Below are 27,360 nucleotides of genomic sequence, written 5' to 3'. Positions count from 1 at the left end.
ATTTTAAAAGACATTGATCTTGAAATTTAACCATCTTTTTACTTTCACAGGATCCCCCAGAAAGAACGTCGCCCCCATGACAGCTGGAAGTAATTCTAGAGGACGACGTCCCCTCTCCCAGTAAAGTTTGCCCTTGGGTTTAGGGACATCATTTAGGGGTTGATTATAATTAGTATATGGTTGAGGGTTGGGGGAGGAATTTTATAAGCTCAGGGATCATTTGAAAAAAAAAGAGGGATAATGGGATGATGGGATAATAGATTGGTACTTGTTGGTACTTGTGAGTTATTGTTTTGAGACAAATATATTGATATCAATTCTTATATATTGATACAAAGTGAAATTATATTGACTATTGTATGCATGCATGTTTCTACTTCTGTTTAAAATTTTTTTATGTATTGACATATATTGTATATATTAACCATATTGCAGTGTACATTTCTACTTCTGATTAAGATACTTATATATTGTTTGTGTATTGATATATATTTACCATACTGCAATGTATATTTGTACATTGTTTATATTTGGAGGTCATTGTCCTCATTTGTTTCACAGTCGTTTATTGTCTTAGTGTTTAAGTTAGATAGGTATTGAGAATTATATAGATCAATAGTATTCTAAGTTTGTCATTTATAATTAGACCAATCAGGTTCTTTAGATACATAGAGATTATACTCAGTATAGATAGATAATCTTCAACCTCTTCAAAGAGCTGTAGAAAATGGCCTTTAATCTAACTCAGAGTTTTGTGGTAGTGAGACACAATTGCTCCTGGCAACACCGCTCTATTTCCGAGAGAATGTTGAGCACCAAAGACACTCCACCTGGAGCCTTCTTGGCTGAACTGGCCTTTGGGCAAAGAAATGCCCATACCTCAACCACTGACAGAAATACAGAGTATCCGTGAATGGAAAAAACAGGACTGTCATATCCTGCCAAGACAGGGTAAGATAGTTTTGACAAGTTTCTTGCCTTTGAAAATGGTATGTCAGTTATGTTAGGCCTTAGCCAAAGTTGGTTGCTTCAACACTGCAAACGTGACCTTGGGTGATTGCCCAGGTAGCTAGTTGTCTCTGTGATTTGTTGCATGTTTTGGAAGTTGTTTGATTGCACTTCCTAATTACTCAGGTAACATTATTTTCCTTCTCAGATCTTCAATGGGGTTGAAGACTATATAAATGTAGTTACTTTCCACTCATTACTTGGCCAAGCTATTTATTATACAAGACCCAAGCTAGTTAGAATAGGAAATTTTTACTTATTGTATATAATTTCATAGTAGGTTTAGAACTCTTTTATTTAAACAAAAGGGGGAGGTGTTGTGGGAGGTCCTTCCGCTCCTCCAGCCAATAGCCGCTGAGATACCAGCCCCTTGGGAGAGCCTTTTAAAAAAGGCCCTTTAAAAAAGCGGCTACTTCCCTCCTCGCTCTCTCTTACTTCCTGCTCCATTTCCGGCAATTAGACTCCCTTCCTGATTGCGCAGAGGGCTGTTGTCTGGGACGGTGATCTGTAAGTTTTTTCTCCTTTAAATAAATAACCATTCTATTAATCATAATTCCAAACTGGTGTGGGATTTGTTTGTGACTTACGCCTGAAAGAGAGAGAGAGAGAGAGAGAGAGAGAGAGAGAGAGAGAGAGAGAGAGGAATCAGATAATGGGTACCCATTCTGTTCCTCTGGCCCCACAGCTAACTGCTCTGCTGTCAGCACTGGCTGTATCTTTCATTCTTGATTGCGTTATCAACAGGGCCTTGCATCTTAGACATATGGGCAGTTATGTATCAATTCAATAGGACAGGGTGAGCCCACGATTTGACTCATTCAATAAGACCAGTGAGAAATGTAACACACCCAGACTTTTAGTAAGCACTGGACCTTAGCACAACTGACTCCATGATGGAAGTACCATTCTGGCAATAAAACTTGGCATGTAGACAGCACCACCTGCCAAAACAAAAAGCAAAGACCTAATCCACCAAAGTCCATTGTTCTGGGAAACTCTTTAAATGTGCTATTTCTTTAAACATGGTTTCTATAGTCCTGCTTCTGGCCAACTGATCTCATTGACTGAAGTGTGCAAACCCAGAACATGGTTTTTATGCTTAAGCCTCACCCCATGAAAGGCCCAAGGCTGCAATTGGATCACAAACACCCAGGGTGGCTTAACCCGTGTCCCAGCAGCCTTCTCTGGGGGCTACCCCACAGCAGCTCTGCACTTTTTCTGAGCTTTCCTGGTACCCCTAAAATGAAAGGGACTCAAGGATTCCATCTTTCTTCTTCACACAGAGGACCTCTCAATAATGGTCTCCCCTTGCTCTGGTGGAGGAAGAAGAGATCTCTGTGCTGTAGTGGAAAGCTGTAGAGTAAGTTCTGAGCAAGGCTTCTTGGAGTCATCTGACTCTGGCTTCAGAGGCCCAGTCAGAGCTGAAGCGCTTGGAGTGACCTAGAGGATTAGCTAGCAGCCAGGACATGGGAACACGGCAGAACAGAGCTGACCAGCTCCTAGCTGTAGAACATAGTGTATTCCGTTTCTGAACAGTAGGGGGCAGCAAAACACCAAATTCCAGTGGAGGATTTCAAGGCTTGTTCTAACCTGTCCTGGAAGATTTTGTGCTTCTGAACTCACACAACATCATGGGAAGAGTAAAGGAGAAGATTTAAAAAGACAGGGAAAAAGAAGGCTACTAAGGAGGTGAAATTACATCCACTGATTTCCAAAAACAGTATTTTCTTAAAGGGCCAAAAACATAGACATCAAATCAACTATGCTAACTGTGTTTCCTTTTAATACTGCTCCAAGAGAGTTTTTAAAGAAATAGTGTTAACCCCATTTAAACTAAAGCTTATATATGTTCTTTTTGTGCCTGAGTTTTGTGAAAGGCATGAGCCTCTCAGCATCCAGCTAAGAAAATCTCACTAGGCCAGAACTCTCATGGTCGCCCTACCTCCTATCCTCCTTGCTCCCTGCCCCCCCCCCCCCCCCCGTGTCCTATGTTGGGACTTGCTGTGACTCACTGTACCAGCTGCCTCCTTGGTGTCCATCAGCACTCACTGCCCCTCAGATGGAGGCTGTGCCCCATCAAGAGCCAGATCAATCTCCCAGGAGCCCTTCCAACTCTTGCCCTGTTTATTCCCCCACTCAACCCCCATGTTCTCACCTTCCTAACTTGCCTGAACACTGGGTATCGGCACTCTGTCACCCATCCTGCTTCCTGAGCCTTGGATTCAGGAAATGTTATTCACCAGGTCTAAAGTAATAAGTGTTCTTTTGTCTAATGAACAAAATGGGTTGTTAATATAACTCTTCATCTGAGTTAGCAAACTGAAGGTTTTGGAGCCCCAGTGAGGCTCTAGTTAGTGTCTTCATAAGACTCGAGACTGTGCACTGAAGCTCCCAGAAGAAATGGCTGAATAGAAGTGTGGTGAGTGTGGACAGGTTGGGAAGCTGCAGGCCCACAGCCTGGCTCTAGTAGACGTTTTCTGCCTGCTGTTGTGACCTATCATCTTCGTGACTGCTAGGCAAATGACTATTAAGAAAAAAAAAATCACAGCCATCAGGCTCTAGAAAACTTTCATCACTTCGGAAGGAAACCCACCCTTGAGCATCCTCTAGCTCCCTGCCACACTCTCCTGCTGACCCTTGGGACCCTGTAATCGCATTTATCCTATGCTTCTTCCCCTCTACAGACTTCACAAAAGCAGATAAATACTGTGCTGCCTCTGTATCTGGAGCCTTCATTTCCCCATAATATTTACAAGGTTCATCCAAGTTGCTGCATATATCCACACTTAGACCTTTGAAATGTGAGAAATATTTCATCTATGAATGTATCACATTTTGCTGATCTATCACTAGCCACATTTTGGAGGGTGCAATGAATATCCACTTATACATTGTTTATGTTAATATTTATTATATATTATATTTTATATATACACACATATACACATAAAAGTATGATGTTGGGATATGTGTTGAGTCTCATTTATTTTTCTTAAACCATTGAACTTTTTACAAATGGTAACACCATTTTATGCTCCCACAAGTACAAGGTGAAGGTTCCATTTCTTCTCCATATCTAATACCCCCATACAATCTATTGGTCAGGGAGACCCCCAAGACACCCCAAGTAACACAGGCCATTGCCATGGGCTTCCCATTGTAACTAGATAGTAAAACGTTGTCTCTGAGGACACTGCCCACTCTACATGCAGAACAAAAAGAAATCAACCTCAACTGACCCAGAAATTCTTTCCCTGGTGGCTCACTTGCGTTGTAGAGTGCTGGGGGAGAAAGCACATCAATGATTTCATCCAGTTCTGGACCCTGCATGCTATCATAGCAGCTGCCCGGCAAGATGTACCCACTTGTACGATGCAGTTGTGACATAATGATTACTGGGGATGACCAACAACTTTGTCACCACAGGAAAGATTTCATGCATGGTCTATAAACCTCGTCAAAAGCCAAGGAGATTGTAAGAGCCTGCTGTTGTTCTATGTCAGACAACCATGCTGTCAAATGGCCTTCTAACTACTGATGCTTATACCCATAGATATATGTTGTTCTCAGCTTTGGTCAGAGAAGCATCTTTTGACGATGGGCAGCTGTTAATGCAGAGCCTCATATCTGGTCAAAGTGACAGGTATAATAGCTGTGAGAACTGAGCAGAGAATGAATCCTCTGTATTGAACACCCGCTGCCCCTGCATCCAAGGCTCATCCAACTTTGTGAGAGTAGGCGCAGAAATGTCAAAGTGACGCATGAGGAGCAGAACTGTCAAATGCAGCCTTCTGGACGTGACCTGACTGCTGAATGCATGAGACATGCACAAGATCAAGCCAGTTAGAATTCCTAAGTGAGTGGGGAGGGGCTCCTAGCCACAGCCTTGTCTGAGGAGCTATTGGAAGCTGATGATTGCTGAGAAGGGAGAGTCTCTTTTCTTTAGGGACAATGGCCAAAGATAGGTTGCTCATGCTCCAGTGAACAGCCCCACACCCATGCATATAAAGGCAGCACTGACTGGACTTAGGGGATTGTTAGCAACAACAACAACCAAAATGGAAGACAGGAAGTTAAGAAGCTTGTGGAGTGGAGGTAGGGTACCTGAGAGGAACTGGAGGGACGTGCGATCAAAATGTACTGATAGATGTATGAAATACTCAAAGAACAAGTAAAGTATTGTTCAAAAGCATTGATTTTTTTTTTAAAAAAACACACTGTTTCATTAACAACATATTTTTCAGCTTTTGTCAATGGAATACAGTGAAAAATTACAGTTCAGAAACATCAAGCATGCATTTTGCTTTGTATTAAATTATGATATATTAACCATGTTTTAGAGTTTTGTCTACCTTTTATTCATAAACCTACATACAAATAGCTTTCACCTATTTAAAATCAAATTATTGCTATTTTATGCTTGCATTAAAACCTAATTTTTAACAAAGTTATTTGGCCAACATGGGAATTTCATGCAATTCCAACCATAATATGAGGATTACTCATTCTGCACTGTTCCTTTGAAGTGTATGTAAAAGGAAGAAAAGAAAGCTGGAATAATTATTACAAGGAGACAAGTCATTTGGAAACTAGCCTTTACTCGGTTTTTAATACTACAAACACCAGGATATGACTTAATGATTCTTACAGAAAAATAGAACCACAATAATTCCTGGTACTTTACTGAAGATTCTAATAACTATGTCTAAAGCTGGGCTCCAGCGCAGTTATCTGGAGCAAGCAGCATTTCATGTTTGGGTTCTTTGAAAGTGGAGATAGAATTAGACACCGCATGCCTGCTGGGTGCAGGATCACAGGGCGTACAGTGGTCAGTGCTATGGCAGATAGTACTCAGCTTGCTGTGAAGGACAGTGAAGAAAGTACTGTGTTTTCTTGTGCAGAGAAAAGAAATTATTAACGTTATTATTAATGTTCTTACAAATAAAGCCAGGTAAGATTAATTAAGGAGGGAATTATTACTCTTAACAGTTAAGGCTTTCTCTATTATTAAGGATAATGTAATGCCATCTCAATTTTATTTATTTCATTTAGTATCTGTATAGAAATACATATTTTAAAGACAATGCATAATTACAGTGTAGCACGAATAATGAAAACCCAGAGACAGATATTGGGGATCAAGCTGAAGATCAGAAAAGTAAAACATCCAGCCACTAGAGACACTTTTTACCTCTACCGAGTCTTCAGACCAAAAGGGCAAGATCCTGTCTCCATGGAACCTTAGACTCCACACTCCAGTGATCTCCTGTCTCTTCCCCTTTATATTTCTCTCTCCACCTAGTCATATCACTCCTGTCTCCACCTCCCTAGTGCTGAACTTAAAAGTGTGTGACTCCCAAACACTGGGATTAAAGATGTGAACCAGCACTACCTGGATCTGTTTCTGGGTCAATCTTGTATAGCCCAGGGTAGCTTTGAACTCACAGAGATCCATTTGCCTCTATCTGCCTGGCCCTGGGATTAAAGGTGTGCCCCCACCGTTCCCTGGTCTGTATGGCTGACTAGTGTGGCTTCTTTGCCCTCTGGTCTTCAGGCAAACTTTATTTATCAAAACACAAATAATATACCACTATATATCAGAGCCACAGAGAAGTCATTGCACGTATAAATTGTTGGTGTTTGCTGTTTGTTTAGGCAGGATCTTATGTAGCCTAGGCTGGCCATAAACTTATAATGTAGCTGAGGATAATATCTTTGTCTGTTTGCAAAGAGCTTCAAAATAAGCAGACTTGACAGCTTAGCGCCTTCTCAGGGCTTCACTGAGCTAGCTTCTTACTTTAAGCCTTCCCATTAGTCATCTGTCTGCTCCAGCTGTTTTCCACTATATTACAGCCTGGAGTTAATCTACTGCCTAACATGTTGTTAATGATTCTCTCTGCTTCCTTGGCAAGAAGACTTTTCCCATTGGATGAATTCTAAATCAAGTTAGCTACAGACAGCCTTGCAAATGGGGGTCCTGAAGAACCGCCAGTCAGGACAAGTGATGCTGATGTTCTGGAGAGGAAATTTAGTGCCATGCAACTCTGTTCCATTCCTTCTTCATTCCTAGTTTTTAGTGTAGAAATCAGTTGCTGCTTTTTAAGGCTAGGAGGAAGCTGCAGAGCAGTGGTTCTCAGTCTTCCTGATGCTACAACCCTTCACTAGAGTGCCTCATGTTTTGGTAATCTCCAACCATAAAGTTATTTTTGTTGCTACTTTATAAGTGTAATTTTGCTACTGTTATGCATTGTAATGTAAATATTCAATGTGCATGGTATCTCATATGTAACCACCATGAAAGGCTCATTTGACCCCTATGGTGATCACAACCCACAGGCTGAGGACCACTGCTATAAAGGTAGTCATACAACCAACAACTTCTGTACCGTGGAAAGGAGATGTGACGTGACGAACTTTGTGTTCCTCCAAATGCAGAAGTTTCAAAGCCATCCTCTGGAAGGTACCTCACCTCACTTACTGCTCCCTTGAGATCTTGGTATAATTTCTATTCACCCTGAACCCTTCATGGGCTGGTGTGGTTGGAGGATGTTAGCCTGCGTGTGCCCATCTACATCTCTGTCCTCTACATGGTCTCTGTAAGGATAAGGATTAGTTTTATTTCCCCAAGTGAACTCTCTCTCTCTCTCTCTCTCTCTCTCTCTCTCTCTCTCTCTCATCTATTGTTGTAGGAGGAATTGTGACTTCCTAAAATCTTCATGTTGACATGTTAACTCCAGTGCTGCAGAATGTGCCTGGGTCCAAGAACAGGATTGCTAAACGTGATTGAGTTCAAAATGAAGTTATTAGGGTGGGCTGCCACCCGCTATGATTGGTGTGCTCTAAAGATGTTTGGGATGCAGACACGAATGGAAGACCTGTAAAGATACAGGGGAAGATGAACATCTACAGGCCAAGGACAGAATACCAGGAAGGCACCTGTGCTACTGACCTCCTCATTCTGGACTTCTAGACTACAGAATTATGAGGAAACATCTCACAATCTATGTTATTTGTTACTTGTTTGGTGGGGCTTAGTTTGTAGTAGTCTTTGTAAGTAAACTCGCTCACTGTTCCAGAGATCTCTGCCCAACCCTTCTCCACACTCTGCTCCTTTATACTGTTTCTCCCTGTGTGTCTCACACTTATCCAAGTCTCTAGGAACTGCCTGCAAAGTCTCTAATCAGGATGGTAACCACTGAGCACTTCATTTGCTTTTCATGCATAGGGCACTAGGTGGAGACAGAGTCAACAATATAAATCCAAAATTGGCATTACATCTTAGATTATAGGTTGGAGTGAGGTTCTAGTAGCAGAATTGCGCAAGAAGCTGTTGCCGGCCCATGCAAAGCTCTTCCTCTTTCAAGATCTGATGTAACCTTACCAATTCCAAGGAATCAGAATTCGCCATGCTTTTTCCTCCATGAAAACTTCAGACTGCCTTCTTTTTTAAAGAAATAATTATTTTATGTGTATATATGTATGCCCACATGTATATACATACGTGGAGGAGCCCCAGAGGTCAGAAGAGGCATTGGATCCCCTGGAACTGGAGTTACAGATGAATGTGAGTCACCATGTGAGTGCTGGAAACCGAACTTGGCTTCTTTGCGAAAGCAGTCAAGTAAGTGCTCTTAACCTATGAGTCATCTCTCCCGCCCTCAGACTGCCTTCTATGTAGCATCTTGAAAACAATGAGTATTTATATGGTGATGGCTTGTACCAGGTACTATTTAAAGCATTTTCTTAATATATTTCATAGAATGTTTATTTTATTACATTTTATGTAATTATATACACATTTACACACAAAGGTGCAGTGAAGCTTATCCCTATAAAAATACTTTATATCCTATCTAATCTGTCTATTATCTGTCTACTTATCTATCTATTTATCTATCCATCCATCCATCCATCCATCCATCCATCTATCTATCAGTCATTTTCCTACCTACCAACTATCATGTTAACTGACTCATCATGCCTTTTTATAGGCACCTAACTCTAGAGATATTAAATGTCTCACCCAAGGCTGAGCTGGGACTCCAATCACACCCACTGGTTTTCAAATCTGTGCTTTTCCACAGCGCTCTCTCTCTCTCTCTCTCTCTCTCTCTCTCTCTCTCTCTGTGTGTGTGTGTGTGTGCGTGTGTGTGTGTGTCTTTGTTCCCACATTTAGGTTGTCTGTCCCTACGCAGCAAAGGTGGCAGCTTGTTCATGCTCAAACTTGTTCTTTTGGCCCTTCTTCTTCAGGCTTGAAGTTTGGAAGACATTATCAGTTTAATAAATAGTTACTGGATTACTGACTTCTCGTTTCAAAAACAAGAATTTAAGATGTGGGAACGAGGGCTTTCAGCACAAGCCCAGGACCCAAAGTCACCCACTCTTGGTTATGATAAAGAAATGACTGGGCAGGTGTCTGAGTCCTAAAGCAACAGGAGATTATTTTAAATAGTCTCTCTGTGACTTCTCCTCTGGTTTCACCTCTGGTATCTGTTGTCTACCTGACTCCTGAAGGTTTTTTTTTTTTTTTAAATGGGCCCAATGAACAACTCTGAATTGTTATCATAAAAAGGGGCTAAAGAAGGGAAGGGAAAACACTGACTGAATGCTTTGCCTGTTGGACACCATGCTGATAAGTTCAGGTTTGGTGTCACGTTCTCAGACCAAATCCCAAAAGTTAGGCAGTATGTTTTCAATATGCACACAGAAAGTGAGGCTCAGACATATTAAATAACTCCCTTCAAGACCTAGGTTTAAATTAGTCTGACTTCAAAAGGTGAATTTTTCCCTCCTACCGTCAGGGATGATACTTTTAGGGAGAGGCCAGGGCTATGGGGTCCTTAGTATCTGTGTACACACTCAGCATTCAAACAAGTGATCTTGCATGAATTTACTTTTTAGCCTTAGATGGAGACCAACATTCACACACAGCTCCTTGAGTCTTGGGAAAGCATGCTTGTGTTCCACCTTGCTCTATGGACAAAATTGTTTCTCAATGAGGAAGGATGTAGCTTATTGGGGCCAGAATTCAGAAAACACATGTTCCATGTTTGTAAGTTTCTACTAGTTTCTTTACCTTGGCTCTGGCTTCCAGTTTACTAAAATAGTAGCAATCTGCCTTGGTGGTCACTGCCTTGCCATACAGGACTCCTCCATCTGTCTCGGGGCCACTGTATCCTCGTACACCACACAGGACTCCTCTGTCTGTCTCGGGGGCCACTGTATCCCCGTACACCACACAGGACTCCTCCATCTGTCTCAGGGGCCACTGTATCCCCGTACACCACACAAGACTCCTCTGTCTGTCTCGGGGGCCACTGTATCCCCGTACACCACACAGGACTCCTCCATCTGTCTCAGGGGCCACTGTATCCCCGTACACCACACAGGACCCCTCAATCTGTCTCGGGGTTGTGACCCCCGTACACCACACAGGACTCCTCCATCTGTCTCAGGGGTCACTGTATCCCCGTACACCACACAGGACTCCTCCATCTGTCTCGGGCGTCACTATATCCCCGTACACCACACAGGACCCCTCAATCTGTCTCGGGGGTCACTATATCCCCGTACACCACACAGGACTCCTCCGTCTGTCTCGGGGGCCACTGTATCCCCATACACCACACAGGACTCCTCCATCTGTCTCAGGGGCCACTGTATCAGTGTGCAGGTTTAGGTCCCTTCTGGTACCGAAGCCCAAATCCCAAAGGTCTTTGCTTTATTGGGAAATACGGCACTTAACTGCAAGTCTCAAATGGTTTACAGAGAAGCAGCAGATTCTTCCAGGGCAAAGAGAGGCTGGGGGGACTCCTGGAACATGAGAAGCACACACATCAGCCCAGGAAATCTGACATTATGGAACTACTCCACACTGGAATGATGCCAGCAGGCCCAGATACAGAGCCCTGGAGCTCTTCAGTTTGTTGCCTCCGATGTCCAGCTTCTCTCTGAACCTCATTTTTTGTATCTGTCCGCTCAGGGTCCACCACAACTGAACTGGACTCGGCTCAGAGCATGACTGTGCTTGTCTCCCACCATGTTGGCCTTTCTCCTTCAGGAAGAGCAACAACCACCAGGGCAGGTGGAGACGGAGCTCTTGGGCACAGGACCACTTCCCACCTTACTGGCCACTCTTTCATGGCTGGAACTCTCTTTTCTCTTAGCATTTTGGCTGGGAGTGTCTATTCTCTCCCAGATCACCAAAAGCTGCGGAGCAGAGTGGCAGTGGAAACACCAAGGGGAGTCGCTGCCTTTTTTACTCGGCAGTGATAGAGAGGCACCTGGCTGACCTTTGTGTCTGATCCCTGAGCAATGTCACCTGGGGCTTAGTGGTTAGGCTCCGAGCATGCCTGTCCTGGTCTGGTAAAATAATATTTACTTTGGGAGACACTGTGGAGAAAGATTGCTGCACGATGGTGTCTATGTGAGTGCTTGTCTTCCTGTTTGTCTTTCTCGTGCTCTGGCTTCAGGTTTTGAGTGGGAGAGATGACAGACACAAGCTAGGTGATCCAATGCTGTTCTGACAGAGCTTTGAGGCTTAAGGAGCAACTTTCACACCCATCTTTCAGCCGAGTGCACATAATGCCCCAGGAGGGATCATGGCTGGTCTGTCTCCCTGCAAGTCTTAGCTCCACAGACTTTGGGAGCGTGTTATGTCCTTGCTCAGTATTTGTCCCAGTTAATCTTCAGTTATGAAGATCAGCAGACACACCTCTACTTGCTACTGTGCCCTCAAAGTGTATTCCCAAAGCCTCACACACACTTGCTGCTTTCAGGAGAAACAATAAAAAGGTTTTTGTTTTGTTTTGTTTCTTGCTGTTGTTTTATTAGTGAGAGAATGAAGCACCACAATTGCTATCACTTTATGGATGAGGAAATCAAGGGTTCTAGAAGCTAAATAATTTGCCCAAAGTAACCAGATACTGATTCCAGCATTGAGAATCTAGCTCCTAGCTTAGAAAGTTGAGGGGTGGGGGAAGTAGACGGACTGTAGTTGGGGGTGTAGACAGACTGTAGCTGGGGGTGTAGTCAGGCTGTAGCTGGGGGTGTAGACAGGCTGTAGCTGGGCTGTAGACAAGTGGGAAGGCAACTGTCTCCTGGCAGAGCAGCATGAGACTCTGAAAGGAGAACAGAGCATCTTCTGTTATCCCCACTATTGAGGTATTCTGGGAGAGCCAACAGCACCTGGCACATTGTTTCATGTGTGCTTAGGTATCTGGATGCTCAAGGCCCGCCTTCACCTAGGATCTGTACTTAGGACAGCGGCTGTATGTTCTTCCCCTTTGTGTCTTTTAGATTCACACAATGCCTGGCTCTCTGTTGGTTCTTCTTTTGTTCTCGATGAGCCTGCCAACAGCAGCTCCAGGTGGCTTTGTGTGCAACTTGACTTGGTAGGTGTTGCTGATGTTCTGTTGCTACAATTACATGCACCATGGGTTCCCAAGCAGGGGATGTGAGGGAGACCTTAGAGACAGTCCACTAGGTCCACTCTGGTGGGGCAGACCTGCCGAAGTCATCTCATCCAGCTTCCTCCTTGTCCACATGAGGATACACTGGTCTTGGGAGGCAGAGGGACTTCTCAAGTCCAGTTCCTCTCTCACCTGACATTCTGGTTCCCAAGAGCCTGCAGAACCAGCTAGAGAGACTGAAGTCCTCTTTCTCCAGCCATCAGAAGAGTCTTGTGGGGGTCAAGTCTAGGCCACAAAGAATAACCATCAGATGTATTCTGCTATCTTTGGGCCAGGAGTGTTTTTCCTTAGTGCTGTCTTCTAGGTAGGCACCAGTGATACCCAGAAATGTCACCAGTTCTTAGCTCTCACCTCTCAGTGTCTTCTATTAGCAGATCTGCTACTCTCTGCCCTCTAGGGTCAGTGACGTCACACAAAACTTTGGGGTATGTGAGGAACAACGCCGTTCACAAGTTGATTATCACATCATCTTTAGTTGATTGTGTTTCTGTCATTATTATTACTAGCTTATATTTTCATAATACTTTATGGCTCACCAAGTACAATGCTATATGTGATCTCATTTGATTAGATAGCATATGATAAACATTCATGTTGTTGATAAAATTGGGGCTCAAAGAGGGAATGCAAGAAGTTCAAGGCTATAGTGTTGACAGGATAGAACTGAGACTCAAGGGCACATTTCTTTCTTCTTATTTAATTTTATTTTACTGTGTTTACTCTGCTAAAGTTGTTCAACTTTAAAGATGAGTGAGTCTCATCCTCATATCTTACTCTCCTGATAAGATGGATTCACTTTCCAACATCCTGGTTCCCAATGAGAAATGCCACCTTGGCAACTAAGGCACTAAGTGCTTTGGAACACTTCTGTGGCCCAAGAGAAGACTGTTGGGAAAGATGTTCATGGAAAATTTCAGAAAGGGAGAGAGCGGGAAGACACAATAATAAAAGGTTTTAGGCACGGGTTATGTGCCACAAAGGGTACCTACAGAATGACAGAAAGACTTTATGCTCAAGTAAATGACACTTGTGTCTAAGAGTCTTGGAGCTGGTAGGAGAGCAGTTGTCTGAGAAGCTGACTTATGCCCCGTGCATGGGTTGTGTAGTGTTCAGATAGGCTCGCATTGCTCCCTCGGCCGGTTTGATGGCAGCTAGTTCACGTACAGTACCTGACTTAGCTTCCTTTCGCCTTTCTTTCATTCTGTTCCACTTCCTCCTTAATGAAGATATTTAGTGAGTATATACCATGTTCCAACTATCTTCTGGGATTTACTATTGCACCATAAATCTATACCTACCAGCCCTTTTTGGTGCCTGAAGTTTGGTCCAGGATCCAAGCTCCATCTTTATCAGAAGACTGTGGGTCACTGGGGTGTTCCAGTGCATCTTAGGAAATGACAGAGGTTCAGAAAGTTCATCCACAGGGATTCCACACAGTAACCTCCTAAGAAGAGTAGTAACCCAGCCACCAAATTAGAGACCCACTTCCTGCCCACCTTAGGCACCTGTCTGAAGTATGTGGGGGAGGGAGCAGATTCACCAAGCAGATTCATCATTCAGGTTTTAATTTTCCCATAAGACTTTCCAAAATCTCCCTGGCCCTCAAATGGATAGACAGGATACTCGGTTAGACACTTTAAGGTTCCATGTCACATCACACCCTAAATTCCCTCCATCCTGATGTGATCAGTGAGGTAGGCAGTTAAGTGTGGCAGTGGGAAGGACCTGCTGTGGCTGGACCACCTGTCCTGACTTCTTGAGCCAATCTCTCGATAAGGAGAGATGACTGAGATACTTGATGGACTCCAGGTGACCTGGGAAGTCTAATAATAGCTCAAGCTGGACTGATGTCACCTAATTTACCCAGGAGGAATTCAACTCCTGGTGTTTCCCCGGCATCCCTGGGTGACCAAGGCAACATGCTGAGGAGAAGTGACTTCAATCACAATTTCCAACTGAATCAGGCTGAGTCAAGGTCAGAACCTGCTGTACCACAGCCACACTGGCCCCATGTGGGCCTCCTCCCTCTGTGACAATGACGACAAGCTCTCATTCTTCCCCTGCTTCTTTCTTCATCCGAGAACTATCTGCTGAATGTCATGAGCCGTGTTTGGGCTTGCGGGTACTGTGATGAATAACTTGAGGCAGCTGTCCTTAGCAGAGCCGAGGTCAGATCTTCAGAAGATCTCCCCGGGTTTTAACAGCATGCAGAGCCATGTGGAAGTAGCAAGCCTGCCATCCTAAGCCTGTGAGGATCTAAATTCAACAGGACAGGCTCACAGAACATAATAGGCATTGTTCCTCTTTGGCACACTCTGTGTAGCAGTAGTGCTGGGGTCTGCCTGGGCAGGTTTTCTAGACAGTCCTTGGCAGGAGCCTGAAGAACACATTAAGAAGGCAAGGTTATCCCTGAGGTGTGGGTGCATCTGGACACATTTAGGGTTGGGAAAGAATTTGAACAAGCCATAACACCTACATAGTACAGATACTGTAAGGGTAGGGGATTCTTAGAAGATGTTAAGTCATTAAGAACCTGGGTACTATTTGAAGGAATTTGAATTTTATTTTCCTTTGGAGATAGCATGGAAGCCTTTAAAAGTTTCAAGTATGCTCAGGATCCTCATTTTTTAGAAAGATGGAAAGAATCTGGAGAAAAGAGGGAGTAGGGATGGAGGAAAAATCCCTCTGTATCATCAGATGTGGGGATGAGGAGCAAGGAGAAGCTAAGATGGCTCCTAACCTTGAGTCTTGGGACCATTTACTGAGAGAGCTGAGGCAGTTTGCAGGAGGCACTGGTCATATCGTATGCAATGACTGCAGTAGGCAGTTGGCTCCAACCACAGCATGTCTTTTTTATAGCTATCCTTTTGACTGTCTACCTTATTGACCATATCAGAATTAAGGGAGTCCGAGGGCATGACATGAAGTGGGAACCTTGCAGTATTTAACAACTTGTCTGCTCAACCCAGCTGAGAATCAGTGGAGTGGTTGGTATCATCAGAGGGTAGGATAAAGGATAAGGAGCTGGGAGGAGAGGGAAGATCATCACATGGCAGCAAGGGGATGTTTTAGTAAGACATTAAAAGGATGAAGAAGATTTATGGTTGATCAGGGAAGTGTTTGTGTGTGTGTTTGTGTGTGTGTGCGTGCGTGCGGGTATGTGTGTGTGTTAGAGGAAGAGTGAAGGAGAATAAAGGAAGGAAGGAAGGTCCAAGCCTGAGTCCCTTGGATGGCATAGTCTGCAAACCTAAGAAAGAGACAGTTCTCAGTAGTTATACTGGATTTTGATGGAAAGAATTTGCACAAAGACACCAGGAAATTCTCGACCATTTCATCATTAGCCCAGAGTCTTCAGGCATCTGCAAAATTGTCCAGATGCTTGAAACATGACTCAGCCACACTCTGCTTGTGCTCCAGAGGCAGAAGCATGGCTGATCAGGTCCAGGAAGTCCTGGCATGGTAGGACAGGTTCAGCCTTGAGCTGGAGTGTGCATGGTGGGCGTGTAGCAGCCAACATTGAAGGAAAAGAGGTGAGGAAAGAGCAGCTCCAACTGCAATTGTACGTCCTGGTGCTGGAATCTATGGGTGTTTTTCTTTGTGCCAAGCAAGAGTCACTTAGGCTCACCTTTTAAAGTCAGTAGACTCTTCACTACCTGAAGTAGAATGGTGCACAGTGGGGAAGCCACTTGTCACTCATGTCCCAGCTGTTGTTTTTTAGCTTTCCTCTTCCCCAATTTTCTTTCTTTCTCCCCTCTTTCTCTTCCTTCCCTTTACAAAGTCTGCCATGTGCTCTGGAGATAGGCTTCAGCTGTACAAAGTCAAATTACATATCTTCTGGGATGGGAACATCATCAATTGATCATTGAGATAGTCAGGGAAGATGGTGTCTTTGCATGGGTTGAGGTGGAGAGCTAACTTTTCCCACTACCAGAGCCAGCACTTGAAGTCAGTCAATAGCAAGTCCCTGGTACCATGTGGTCATGATCTGATAGACAAAGAGTTGGGCCCAGAACCTTCAGTCCCTAGTTGGAGTCCAAGGCCAGGTTACATTATCATCAGACTCTGGCACCGACCCTGCTCTTCTTGATCCTCCCACCCTACCCTCCAGAGCCCCTGCTTTCAGAATAGTTGTCCTCAGCAGGTGTTTCTAGGGTATGTGCTGCATTTTAGTTCCATATTCTAGTACTCAACCACAGGATAACACACTAGAGGTCAGATAGACAGAAACATGGCTGTGGGTAACAACTCCATCCTTGTTTTCCAGTGATAATTATTGTTATCTAGTGCTAACAGATACTCAAAACAAAAATTGAGTAGAATACCAAACGCTACTCTGGTGGGGACTTCTCTAACTTTTTTGATTGGTTCAGTATCTGTATGTTAAACACTAAGTAAAGAAAATTATTAATAAATCAATTGAATAAATAAATAAAGATTAGAAAATGCACATAAGATAAAATAAAATACATGTGATCCCCTTCTCTGAAATAATTGCTGTTGGCATCTTGATATAGCTCCATTTAGTGTAAATGAATTTATATATTATAGACATATTTAAAGTATAAACCAAATAGAGTCAGTGTACTATTTACACCATTGTAACTCACTGTACATGCCACTTGTCTAATTCAGCTGGGCTTTGTTTCCTTTCCATCAGTCTGCTCTGATTACAGTTCAGTGGGAACTCTACACTGGGATGCTGACTCTTAGGACAGTGGGCAACAGTAGAGGGTACCATTCTGACCCTCACTGCCTACCGCAGGCCTGGCTTCCTGCAGGTTCTCAGTATGATTTAAGATAACTATGTATTTGTTAAAATCCCTGCTATTCCTCTAGTGAGGGCAACCGGGGACTCAGCTCTGTGCAGCTGTGAGAGTCAGTTGAGCTCCCCAGAGGAAGTGTCACCTGCTGGACCGTGGAGCCTTTGCAGCTGCCTTGGTGCACTTGGCACTGTGCAGCCTGCCCCTCCCCACTGCACCTGAGTATGCCACTTCATGCCCAGCTGGGAAAACAAGATGCCCGCACATGAGCTCCCCGGAACCTTGCTGGCTGTATTTATTCTTTCCGGTGCCTGCCTCATGCATTTATTTATTCTCCAAGAGGAGGGATCCTCCTCTCTCCAGTTGTTCATTCCAGAGAATCCCGGGGCATTTCTGCCTCAGGCTCCAGCTGCGGGAACGTTCCTCATGGAGAAGATAAACCACAGCTGACTATGAGCATCCCAGAGAGCGAGGACCAGGCAGACATGGGAGGCAGAGCCAGACGGGCTTAGGGCCTGGAGGTGGGGCTTCCTCAGGAAGCACTCACGCATGCACCTGGGTCTCTGAGCAGTTGTGAGTCAGTCTTCGGTGTCACGACTTTTGAATGTGTTTCTAACATTCATTTATTGGAGACAGTAGTACACAAGAAGGAAGGAAATGAGGTTTGTAGCCTCATCATAGAAACCTCTAGAGGCCTTTCTACCCAAATATTCCATTAGCTGCGGCAAGAGGGAAGCTCTCTGTGTTTTCCAGCTCATGGAGGTGGTCCACATTCTTTGGCTGATGGACCCTTCCAGCATTTTCAATATGTCTCATTCCAGCACCTGTTTCCCTTGTCCTATCGTCTCTCTCTAACTCTGACTCTCTTGCTTGCTTCTTAGAGGGACCCTCATGGGGCCCATCAGGCCCATCTTTGTAATCCAAGAAGGTCTTCCCATCTCAAGGCCCTTAACTTCTTCAAACATGTCAAGTCCCTTTTGCTGTAGGGTTTGTAGGTTTGAGGAACGGGGTGGGTGGGCATCGCTGACTTCCAGAGACGACACCAAGGCAATCATGGGTATTGAGCATAAAGACAAACAAGGTCACTTTTACAATGTCAGAGCCTGGATCAGCGTGTGGAGGGTGACAATAACGTTGTGCCCAGTCACTGCTCCCTAGAATAAGTTTCCAGGCAGGAACATAAAGAAAGGGAAGCCAGAGGACAGGTTTTCAAGGACCACCCTCCATATCTGTTCAAGAAGGGAAGTGTTCATATGGTGTCTAGGACTGTCTAGTTTTGTTTGCCATGAAAAAATTTGGGGTCCTTTTGCGACCTCCTGCTCAGATGTCCAGGTTACACTTCCACTTCCGCTTCTTCCAGGAGTTTCCCTCCAGGAAGAAGACGCACTTGTCAGGTCCACATTTGAATGTCGTTGATGTCATTAATGTCTTGTGAGTTTGATGCAGCGATAAGTCAGGTGTGGGCAAGGCTCTGGGCTACAGGGGAGTCATTACAGTGGTGCTGCCCTGGGAAGGCACCTCGGAGCCTGCCAGATGGCCCCTCCCTGGCAATGCCTGACAATCCTTTGCAGACAGAGACTTCATTCTTAGTCGTTGAAGGAAGGAGAGGTAACGTTGACTTTTCAAGACATGCGGTTCAGGCCGTGAGTCACCATAGTTGTGACTATTTTCACTCCAGCTTTGATAGCTATGTTTAGTAAGCAGACTCCAGGCATCCCCAGGGACTGGTTCTAGGATTTCCTGTGGACCTCGCGTTGCCCCCACCATTTTCAAGTCTTTTACATACAAGGAAACCTGAATGTGTTAACCTATGCACGTTCTTTAATCTGCTTGCGATCACATCTAGGCTGTCTCAAACACGAGTACAGTGTAAATGCTGTGTATAGCACACTGCATTGCTTCAGGAATAGTGATTCGAAGGAAATGCTCTATAGAGATATTCTCCCTCCCCAAGTGTTTTCAAACGGCAGCTACAGAGCCCACACATTTAGAGGGATGAAAAGGCATGAGGAGAACTAAATCTAAGAGGCAGAGTGCTGTGATGGTGGCACAGCTGGTAGATGGGTTCGAAGTTCAGCTCCATCTCTAACCTTGTGTGTGTGAGTCAGCGGAGGCATCTTCCCATCTCCCAGTCTCAGTTTTCTCTTGATCTAAGCTAATAATTCTAGGACCTGATTTACACTAGAGCCACCCAGCGGGTTCTTGGAGAATGTTGTAACCTCTAGGGTCGAGAATCACTGTCTATGAATGGCAGTCAACATTCTATCCAGATAGTCTGCCATTCCATGCATTGTATGGAAGTTGTTAAAAGAAATCTTGGTCTAGTTTTGCTGGAGGCGTCTGACCTCTCTTCTGAATGGCAAATTCAATCTGGTGAAGACAATAGAAATTGAGCTGCTATTGCCTACAAAACACCAAGTTAGATCTCTCAAAGATTTCCAAACTCAAAGAGCTTTCCTGCGAGGTCAGCTGGACAGACAGACATCCACATAGTTGTAAGCATATGGGCCCTGCTCCTTTCAAACATTGCCATCCTTATGTATTAAACATAGAATTTCTTTAGCTTCTATTGAGTTTCTTTTTCTAGAAATTTGAGCTGTGTTCTTCATTCCTATTATATTTATCAGACAGGGGTGATTCCTGCTGAGACGTAGGAACTAAAGCAGTCTATTTCCCTACCGCATAGTCTTTAAACCCAACCTGTCCCCTGTGCTATAAACCTCAAAAGTAGAATGGTGTCAATTTTAATTCCTTAATATTTCTCAAGAACTTCTTATATATGCTAGGTACTATCCTAAGAGGTTTATGAATGTCAGTCACTTACTCTGCAAATGACCCTGGGAGATCAATGCTATTTATTTCCCATTTCACAAATGAGGCCAGTGAGGAAGAGAGCTAAAATAACTTGTTCAAGGTCTCTTTGCTGGTAAGCAAGGAACTGAGACTCAAATATCGAGCCTGTCTTACACATCATGACTCCTACCATGTGGGCAGACCCTGTGCTGTCTGTGAAATGATCTTCCGGCCATCACACTTCAAATGGAGTACATGGGGGAATGTTCCCAGTAACATGTTAGTCAAAAATTAATAGGAAAATGCCTTACATAAACAGAATGATAACAGGTATGAAAAATCAACGCAAAAAATAGATCACTAAAAATGACACGTAGTCAAAATTAAAGGAAGGAGAGAGTGAAATATTTGGGGATGGAATTACAGGGGCTTTATTTTCATGAGTGTGGCCTGTATAATCTCCTCCTCTACCTACAAATAAGCGCTCTTAACCTTTGCCATCAGAACACATGTGACATCAGAGTTGTGCTATGTGCCAGGCATTATTCCAAGAGTTTAATGACTATTAAAATGGTCCTTTGAGATAAACATTCTTTCCTCATATAGTTTTGGTTTCAGAAAGAGGTAGATCACTAAGTTGATATTGAGAATATACTTACTTACAGAAGTAATGGTATCGATAGTGAGTGATTTGATTATTTTTACTTCTGAAATTTCATAGTTTTTCATAGATTTTTATTTTTTAAACTGATACATAAAATCATACATTGTGTGATGAATGTCATCTGGTACATCAGCTCATTGATGCAGATTCTTTTGTAAAGTTATACTTTATACTCACAAGTCTAGCGCTGCTCTGAGACCTTCACCCAGGTTGCCTTACTTAGTGGGCTAGGAACTGTTATTAGCCTGGTTTTACAGAGACAATTAAGCAAGTTGCTTGATAGAGAGAGAAGCCAAAGCTGGAAGCTGGTCCTGGAATGTGTGTTATAACTGAGCCACGGGGTTTCCCACTACAGCCCATCCACCCTGGCATGGACCCCCGATACGGTTGCTCTCTCGGTCTTCAGTTCCACCCCCACCCACACCTTTCTTTACGACTCAACACTGACCGTTCTCCCAGTTCAGTCAGTGGCGATTTTCCTGGGGATTTAACCTAGTCATGGAGCATTTATAGGGAAAATAATTTTGCATTCCATCAGAGGTACTCAAAAGATCCTTGCACCCCCCCCCCCCAGTTTCCTTTGTCAGCCTTCTCTATGTAAGACCATTTGTGGAAAAAATATTTCTCTGCTTTTCTTATTGGGTAACCACAGCTGAAGGGCCACTTGTGGCAACTTCAGCTGAGCTTTGTCCTCTTGCTTCACCCTGTGTAGACATTTGGTCCCTCTACCTCTGGTCAGACTGGGTGTATTCTTTATTCACGAAAACAGGGCCTTCAACAGCTTCTGCCCACTTGAAGGGATCTGTCAGTACAAATGCTCGTGGACTTTTTTGGTATGTCAAACTCAGACAAGAAGAGAATCCCAACCACCCACTCATCTGCACCAGACCTGCCTGAAAGAGCATCACCAGAATATCCAGCATTCTTGGTCAAGGTCATGGCACCATCTAAGAATGAAAAGAATCGTGCCAGCGTATTGGTTCCAGCCAGGGTTTTTATTTTGGATTCCTGTCCTTATTCGAAAAGCACCATTTAATCCCCTTTTGGGGAATGTCACCCTCCATCTCCGATTCTAAAGAACAAACATGTCTTATCATTACCCTCTGCGGCCTAGAATTGGACTGGCTCTGCTCAGGTAATAGGGAGCATAGCAGAGCTGCTTGTAAGATTGATGGACAGGTGCTGTACACAATGTGCAATGTCCCATCACCATACTACAAGGTTGTAATTCTCAGAGGCTCTTTCTGAGAGTTAATACCTCAGATGCTTAGAGAGGGAGGAATTGGGTCCTTGGGTTGTAAGGCGAGGTAGTCATCCATACCCCTCATGAAAGATGCTATCAGTATCCCACACATGGGTACCTCAGTTCAGAGTAGAGCTATATAAAAGGCAGAAGCTTCTCGTAGCACCTCAGTCCACGGCTTCCTGACCATTCTGTTCCAGTGCCTGAGCCAGGTAGAACATCTCTCAGACCAGAGAGACTCTGGTGCTGGGTTTCTGGGCAGAAAGGGGCTCTGGGTGGGGCTGAGGGCAATCTTAAAAATGAACAAGGGGAAAGAAGGGTTTGGAGGGAAGGGTCCATGTGGAAATGGAAGCTAATGGAAGGTTATGATCAGTACCTTCTTGACCTTACAATGAATTCATTTGAAAAGATGAACTGCCTATTGGGATTATTTGTACTTTTTATTTTAGAAGTAAACTTGGGAGGTTGGGTTTTAAAATATCTAATCACCAAAGAGGTAAAATACTGTAATTCATCATTTAGTCTTCAAAGCAATATTATTGGGCTTGCCGATCTTAAAATTCTTTAATTATCTTTCAGTTTTATCCAGTTCCTTTCAAAATGTCCTGCCAGCAGAGCCAGCAACAGTGCCCACCTCCTCCTCCTAAGTGCAAGACGCCCAAGTGTCCCCCTGCTCCTTCCTGCTGTGGCTCCAGCTCAGGGGGCTGCTGCAGCTCTGGGGGTGGCAGCTGCTGTTCCAGCCACCACAAGCCCCGATTTTCTCTCCGTCGCCGACGTCACAGCTCTGGATGCTGTAGCAGCGGTGGCAGCAGCTGCTGTAGCAGTGGTGGCAGCAGCTGCTGTGGCAGTAGCTGTGGCAGCAGCTGTGGCAGCAGTGGTGGCAGCAGCGGTGGCAGCAGCGGTGGCAAAAGCTGCTGTGGCAGCAGCGGTGGCGGCGGTGGCAGTAGCTGCTGTAGCAGTAGCTGTGGTAGTAGTGGTGGTGGCAGCAGCGGTGGCGGCAGCAGCTGTGGCAGCAGCGGTGGCAGCAGTGGCGGCAGCAGCAGCTGCTGTGGCAGCAGTGGTGGCGGCGGCGGCAGCAGCGGTAGCAGCAGCCAGAAGTCTGGAGGTTGTTGCTGACCCGGGGAAGAAGACCACAGAGAGCAGTGCTGACGAAGGAAGACCGGCCAGCCAGAGTGTCTCCTCTTCTCCCGCTTTCCTGCAGAAACACTTCTATAATTCTGTTTCTTTTCTTCATTCCCACGACGCTCAACTACCGTGAGGTTTTGAGGTCTCCCGGTCTCACCTCTGAGTCTCATTGGCTTTGTTTTTTGTCTCAGACACAACACTCTGGGGATGAGATGTTAAAACTCAGCTCTGAAGCACTTTTCTGGTAACAATAAAGCTTTTGATTCCTGATGTCGTGGCCTCCCAGTACTGTTTTGTTTAGCCCTCCCGTCCCACCCTCCACATCGAGCAATATTCCCTGCCTTTATCTAAAGTGCATATTGTGGTAGGGAATCCACTTAAGAGCCCTGGAAAACAGCGTTCACTTAGGATTCTAGACTTGGAAACTTCAAACATAAAAATAAGAATCATGTCTGAGATCCGTGCCCCTTATCAGTTTGCAAAAGGGGAACTAGGAGTAGGATGAGATGAAGCAGGCAATACCCAGAAAAAAAAATTGAGAGGGTGCCCTTCAAAAGTGAGCAACCAGCCGTTTGGAAATGTTTTCCTGTTAATCGCGGAGAATAAGATTTCCTGAAGTGCCCATTGTGGGCTCTAGTGAGTAGGCACTGCTTTCTGATGATTAGTAGTGGGCATGTAGGAGATCTGAGTGGAGAAGCATTTCCAGAGGAGAAGATGAGAAGACAGGTGTGAAATGATGGAGTCCACTTTGCTTGAACTCTAAAATTTTAGGTTTGGGTCTGAATAGAGAACAAAGACATCATCTCAGTCAAAGATTGTCCCTACATGGTGGTGGTGGCCGTGTAGCTGCTGCTGCTGCTGCTGCTGGTGGTGGTGGTATATGTGTGTGTGTGAGTGTGTGTGTGTATATGTGTGTGTATAAAGGACAAGGGTACTTCAATCACTGAGCTTGGGTGTTGATGTAATATTCCTCTGGGATTGGGATGGTTTCTTCAGGAAATACTAAAAATGTTTGCGACAGGAAAGATAATTACAAGTCAACTTTCCTATACAAGATAAGCAGCTAGTACCTCCTTTGATCAGAGTTAACACTGATGTAAGTTGGAGTAAGGGGTCCGTTCAGTGAGCAGCTACTTCATATCGATTCTTATCACCCTGCTTTTTTGTCACCTTTTGCTTAGTTTTCCAGAGGAGAACCCATTTACCTTATTACCTCATGACTTCCTTCCCTTTTCTAACATTGATCTCATTTCTTGGAATGTCTTACCTCTCCTTGGAGAGAGGTACTCTAGACACAGTAGGCAACCTGTTAATCAGGCTCTAAAGCCAGGGCAAAGGAAACGGGTATCGTCTATGACTTGTCCTTCCTTGTCTGTTTCCTCATGTCACACCCAGCACATACATCCCAGAGCCTGTCTCTCACTCTCAACCCCTGAATATTCATCTTAGATTCTCTTGTGTCTCATACTCATGCTTGTTGTGGCCAGGTAGTTGCGGTGATTGAATGGCAGTTCAAAAGTACCTAGCCTCCAAAGTGTCCTCCAGTTTTAAAAATCAGCTAATCAAAAGCAACAATTACTGAGGGGACTTCGGGACCATCTGTTTGTTTAATCTCCTCCTCTTCCTTCTTGGCTCTTTTATTTTTTTCTTTTCTTTTTCTTCTTTGTTTTGTCTTTTCCCTCTGCGACAGTAGTCCCAGGGAAAATCTATTCTTGAGGGAGATGCGATCAGAAACAGGAGGTCCATGAGTAGTTTGCTATTTTTCTTTCAATAGGCCCATATCCCTCACCCATTTTTGTCTGAGATTCACCAGTGATTTCTTTTGGTCTTAGTGGTCCTTTAACTTTGCCTGAGTTTCTCTTCTTGTCAATAGTGACAGGAATAAACCACCAATGGGGTTCGATCCCCCACCGTCATCTTCATTCAACTCTCCCTAGATGCATCTAGACAAACCCACAGGGTTATCACACAGCCTGCAGCCTGCCACACAAGACAAGAATCAAGTGCCATAGAGATGCAAATAAGACAATACATGATAAGGAGCCGGCTGCACATGAATGGTGTGTGGGAAAGTGGAATGGTGGCTGCGTTCTCTTACCCCCACAACATGGTGCGTGTGTGCGCATATACATGTATGTGCGCACCAGCATACGGCATTTAAGAGAGCAGAGAGGACCCCAGACCTCTCTTCAGTAGCGCCTCAGGCCTTCTCTGAGCATGCACACAGCCCTCCCAGCTATGAACAGTGTCCTGTTTGGAAAGTAAACACACCACAGCAATCCTGGCACCTCTGTGGAGTGACTTGGATATCCACGTGCACCACCTACAGTGCTACCTGAGTGATGAATGCCTCTGGGATGTAAGCGTCAGCTGAGCACGTCTGTTGAGAAATGGGCCCCTCCCAGGAACCTGAACTTGTCGGAATCTTATAAAAGGTTCTCTGGCCATGCACTGTTCAGTCTTCTGCCTAACAGGTGACAAGTTCCAGTTGGAGAACTGAGTGAGTCTTCCCGTGGAGCCAAGGTCGAGTAAGTATCCAAGCAGGGTCTGGGGGAGTAAGCTGGGAAGAGTGGAAGACAGAAGGGAGGAGGTAGGGCACATCTGGAATGTAGCTGTGGAAAGACAGCTTCTAGTGGACCAGCCTTTCCAGTTGCTTATGAAGATGCAAAGGTCTGGCGTAGAGCTGAATTTTGACAGGTGTTCCAGCCTGTCAAGGAGTTGTGACTAGAGCCCAGGTTTTAGGCTCCCTGGTTATGTTATTCTGGTTCTCTGCCATGACTAGCCTTTTTTTTAATAAGGGGAACAGGCAAGAAAGAATGTGGAAGGCATGCTTTTGTATCTTCAGAGTCTCTATACAGAGGAGGGGGTGGGAAGGCAGGTGGTCGCTGGGTGTTTTCTGACAGATGCGATGGTCATACATTAATGGAGATTACCACTTGAAAGGCTGTGTGCACCAAGTACAGTGGGGAAAGGGCAAGAGTAAGAGAAGATACATTGTAGCCATATCCTCTTTCTTTCCTACCATGGAAACCTTGGATGGTCCTTATACCAGTTAGGGAAACTGCATTGATCCTTTGTATATTGTTTCCGGGTTTGTGCCTCTGCCACCCACCTGAAGCACCTGTTTGGGGTTTGTTTCTTCGCTTCCCTTCTTTTCTTTTCTTTCTCTCAACCCTCTTGCCCCAAACCAGACTTCAAGTCAAGTGTCAAAAAATTCTGACTTCCACTATTGGAAAGAAAAGGCGGGCTTTTTGAAAGGTTGTCTCTTTTTCAGATTCGCCTTGACAAACGCAGTGATGTCTCAGCAGGGCGCCAAAGGTTTTTCCAAAGGGTCTTCCCAGGGCTCAGCCCCCTGCTCCGCCCCGACGCCCGCCCCCGCGCCCTCCTCCTCCTCGTGTTGTAGCCGCGGCTGCTGCGGAGGCGGTGGCTGTGGCAGCTGTGGCTGCGGCGGTGATTCCGGCTGCTGCGGCTCCAGTTCCACGGGCTGCTGCTGCTTTCCCAGGAGGCGCCGCCGACAGCGCTCTAGCGGCTGCTGCTGCGGAGGAAGCCAAAGGTCCCAACGCTCCTGCAACAACCAGAGCTCAGGCTGCTGCGGTGGCTGCTGAGAGTCCACAGAGCTGCGCATCCTACAGTGGCCCCTCTGCTGCTCCCATCCTGTCCTCCATAGTAGTAACAGGCAGGATCAGTCTCGGAGATTGGTCCCCCTGAAGCTAACTGCACTTCGATGCTCAGAAACCTCACCCTGTTCTCAGCCCTGTCCCCTCATGCTGATTTTCCTCCCAGGGAATACAAAAGTCAAGGGTGGGACATCAGACAATGTTATGGGAGGGGGCTTGTGCACAGCAGTGTTAAAAAATAGATTTACTTATTTGATTGTCCTCCGAAGACGTCACAATAAAGCTTCTACCTCTTATGAACGCTTCTTTTCCTAATTATTCCTTTCTCCATGCCTTCATTTTTCTTATTTTATTGCCTTTTATACTACTTCTTAAAGGCTCATGCCTGAAGGAGAACACACCGGCTGCTCTGTATCTTCTAAGGATTCTGTGTCCGCAGCCACATCTACTTTGTGTAATGACTCACTGAAGTGGGCGCTGCTGCGTCGGTTTTTACAGAGGGGAAACTAGCGTTAAGTCACTTCGGTATACCGGCAAGATGGAGGTGACTGCGAGATTCCAAAGAACGTTCTCCTAATTGCTCTGCTTAGCTTGATCTGCCCTGAGTTGTCAAAACCCTTGTGTTCCTCCCCAGAGCAGCCCCCATGTTGGCCCCCCACCTCCCACTCAGCACCCTTTC

General features: G+C 44.9%; 1 protein-coding gene across 1 annotated transcript; it reads left to right on the top strand.

Annotated features, from left to right (window-relative positions):
• Nucleotides 1-22,539: 22,539 nt before the first annotated feature.
• On the top strand, nucleotides 22,540-26,669 carry LOC130889905 (loricrin-like). The gene is made up of 2 exons (XM_057793837.1): nucleotides 22,540-23,045; nucleotides 26,453-26,669. The coding sequence occupies exons 1-2, from the start codon at nucleotides 22,540-22,542 to the stop codon at nucleotides 26,667-26,669; spliced, it is 723 nt and encodes a 240-aa protein (XP_057649820.1).
• Nucleotides 26,670-27,360: the final 691 nt, after the last annotated feature.

The sequence above is a fragment of the Chionomys nivalis genome, chromosome 18 (genome assembly GCF_950005125.1).
Source record: "Chionomys nivalis chromosome 18, mChiNiv1.1, whole genome shotgun sequence".
In the NCBI taxonomy this organism is placed as follows: domain Eukaryota; kingdom Metazoa; phylum Chordata; class Mammalia; order Rodentia; family Cricetidae; genus Chionomys; species Chionomys nivalis.
The sequence above is the reverse complement of the archived record's forward strand: the minus strand, read 5'-3'. Positions and strand labels throughout refer to the sequence as shown.

Bases quoted from the DNA above. Each gene is read 5' to 3' on its own strand.
- LOC130889905 (XM_057793837.1), top strand. From the start codon at position 22,540: ATGTCCTGCCAGCAGAGCCAGCAACAGTGCCCACCTCCTCCTCCTAAG. The intron at 23,046-26,452 runs TTGTTGCTGACC...CGCGCCCTCCTC, and splicing joins AGCAGCCAGAAGTCTGGAGG to CTCCTCGTGTTGTAGCCGCG.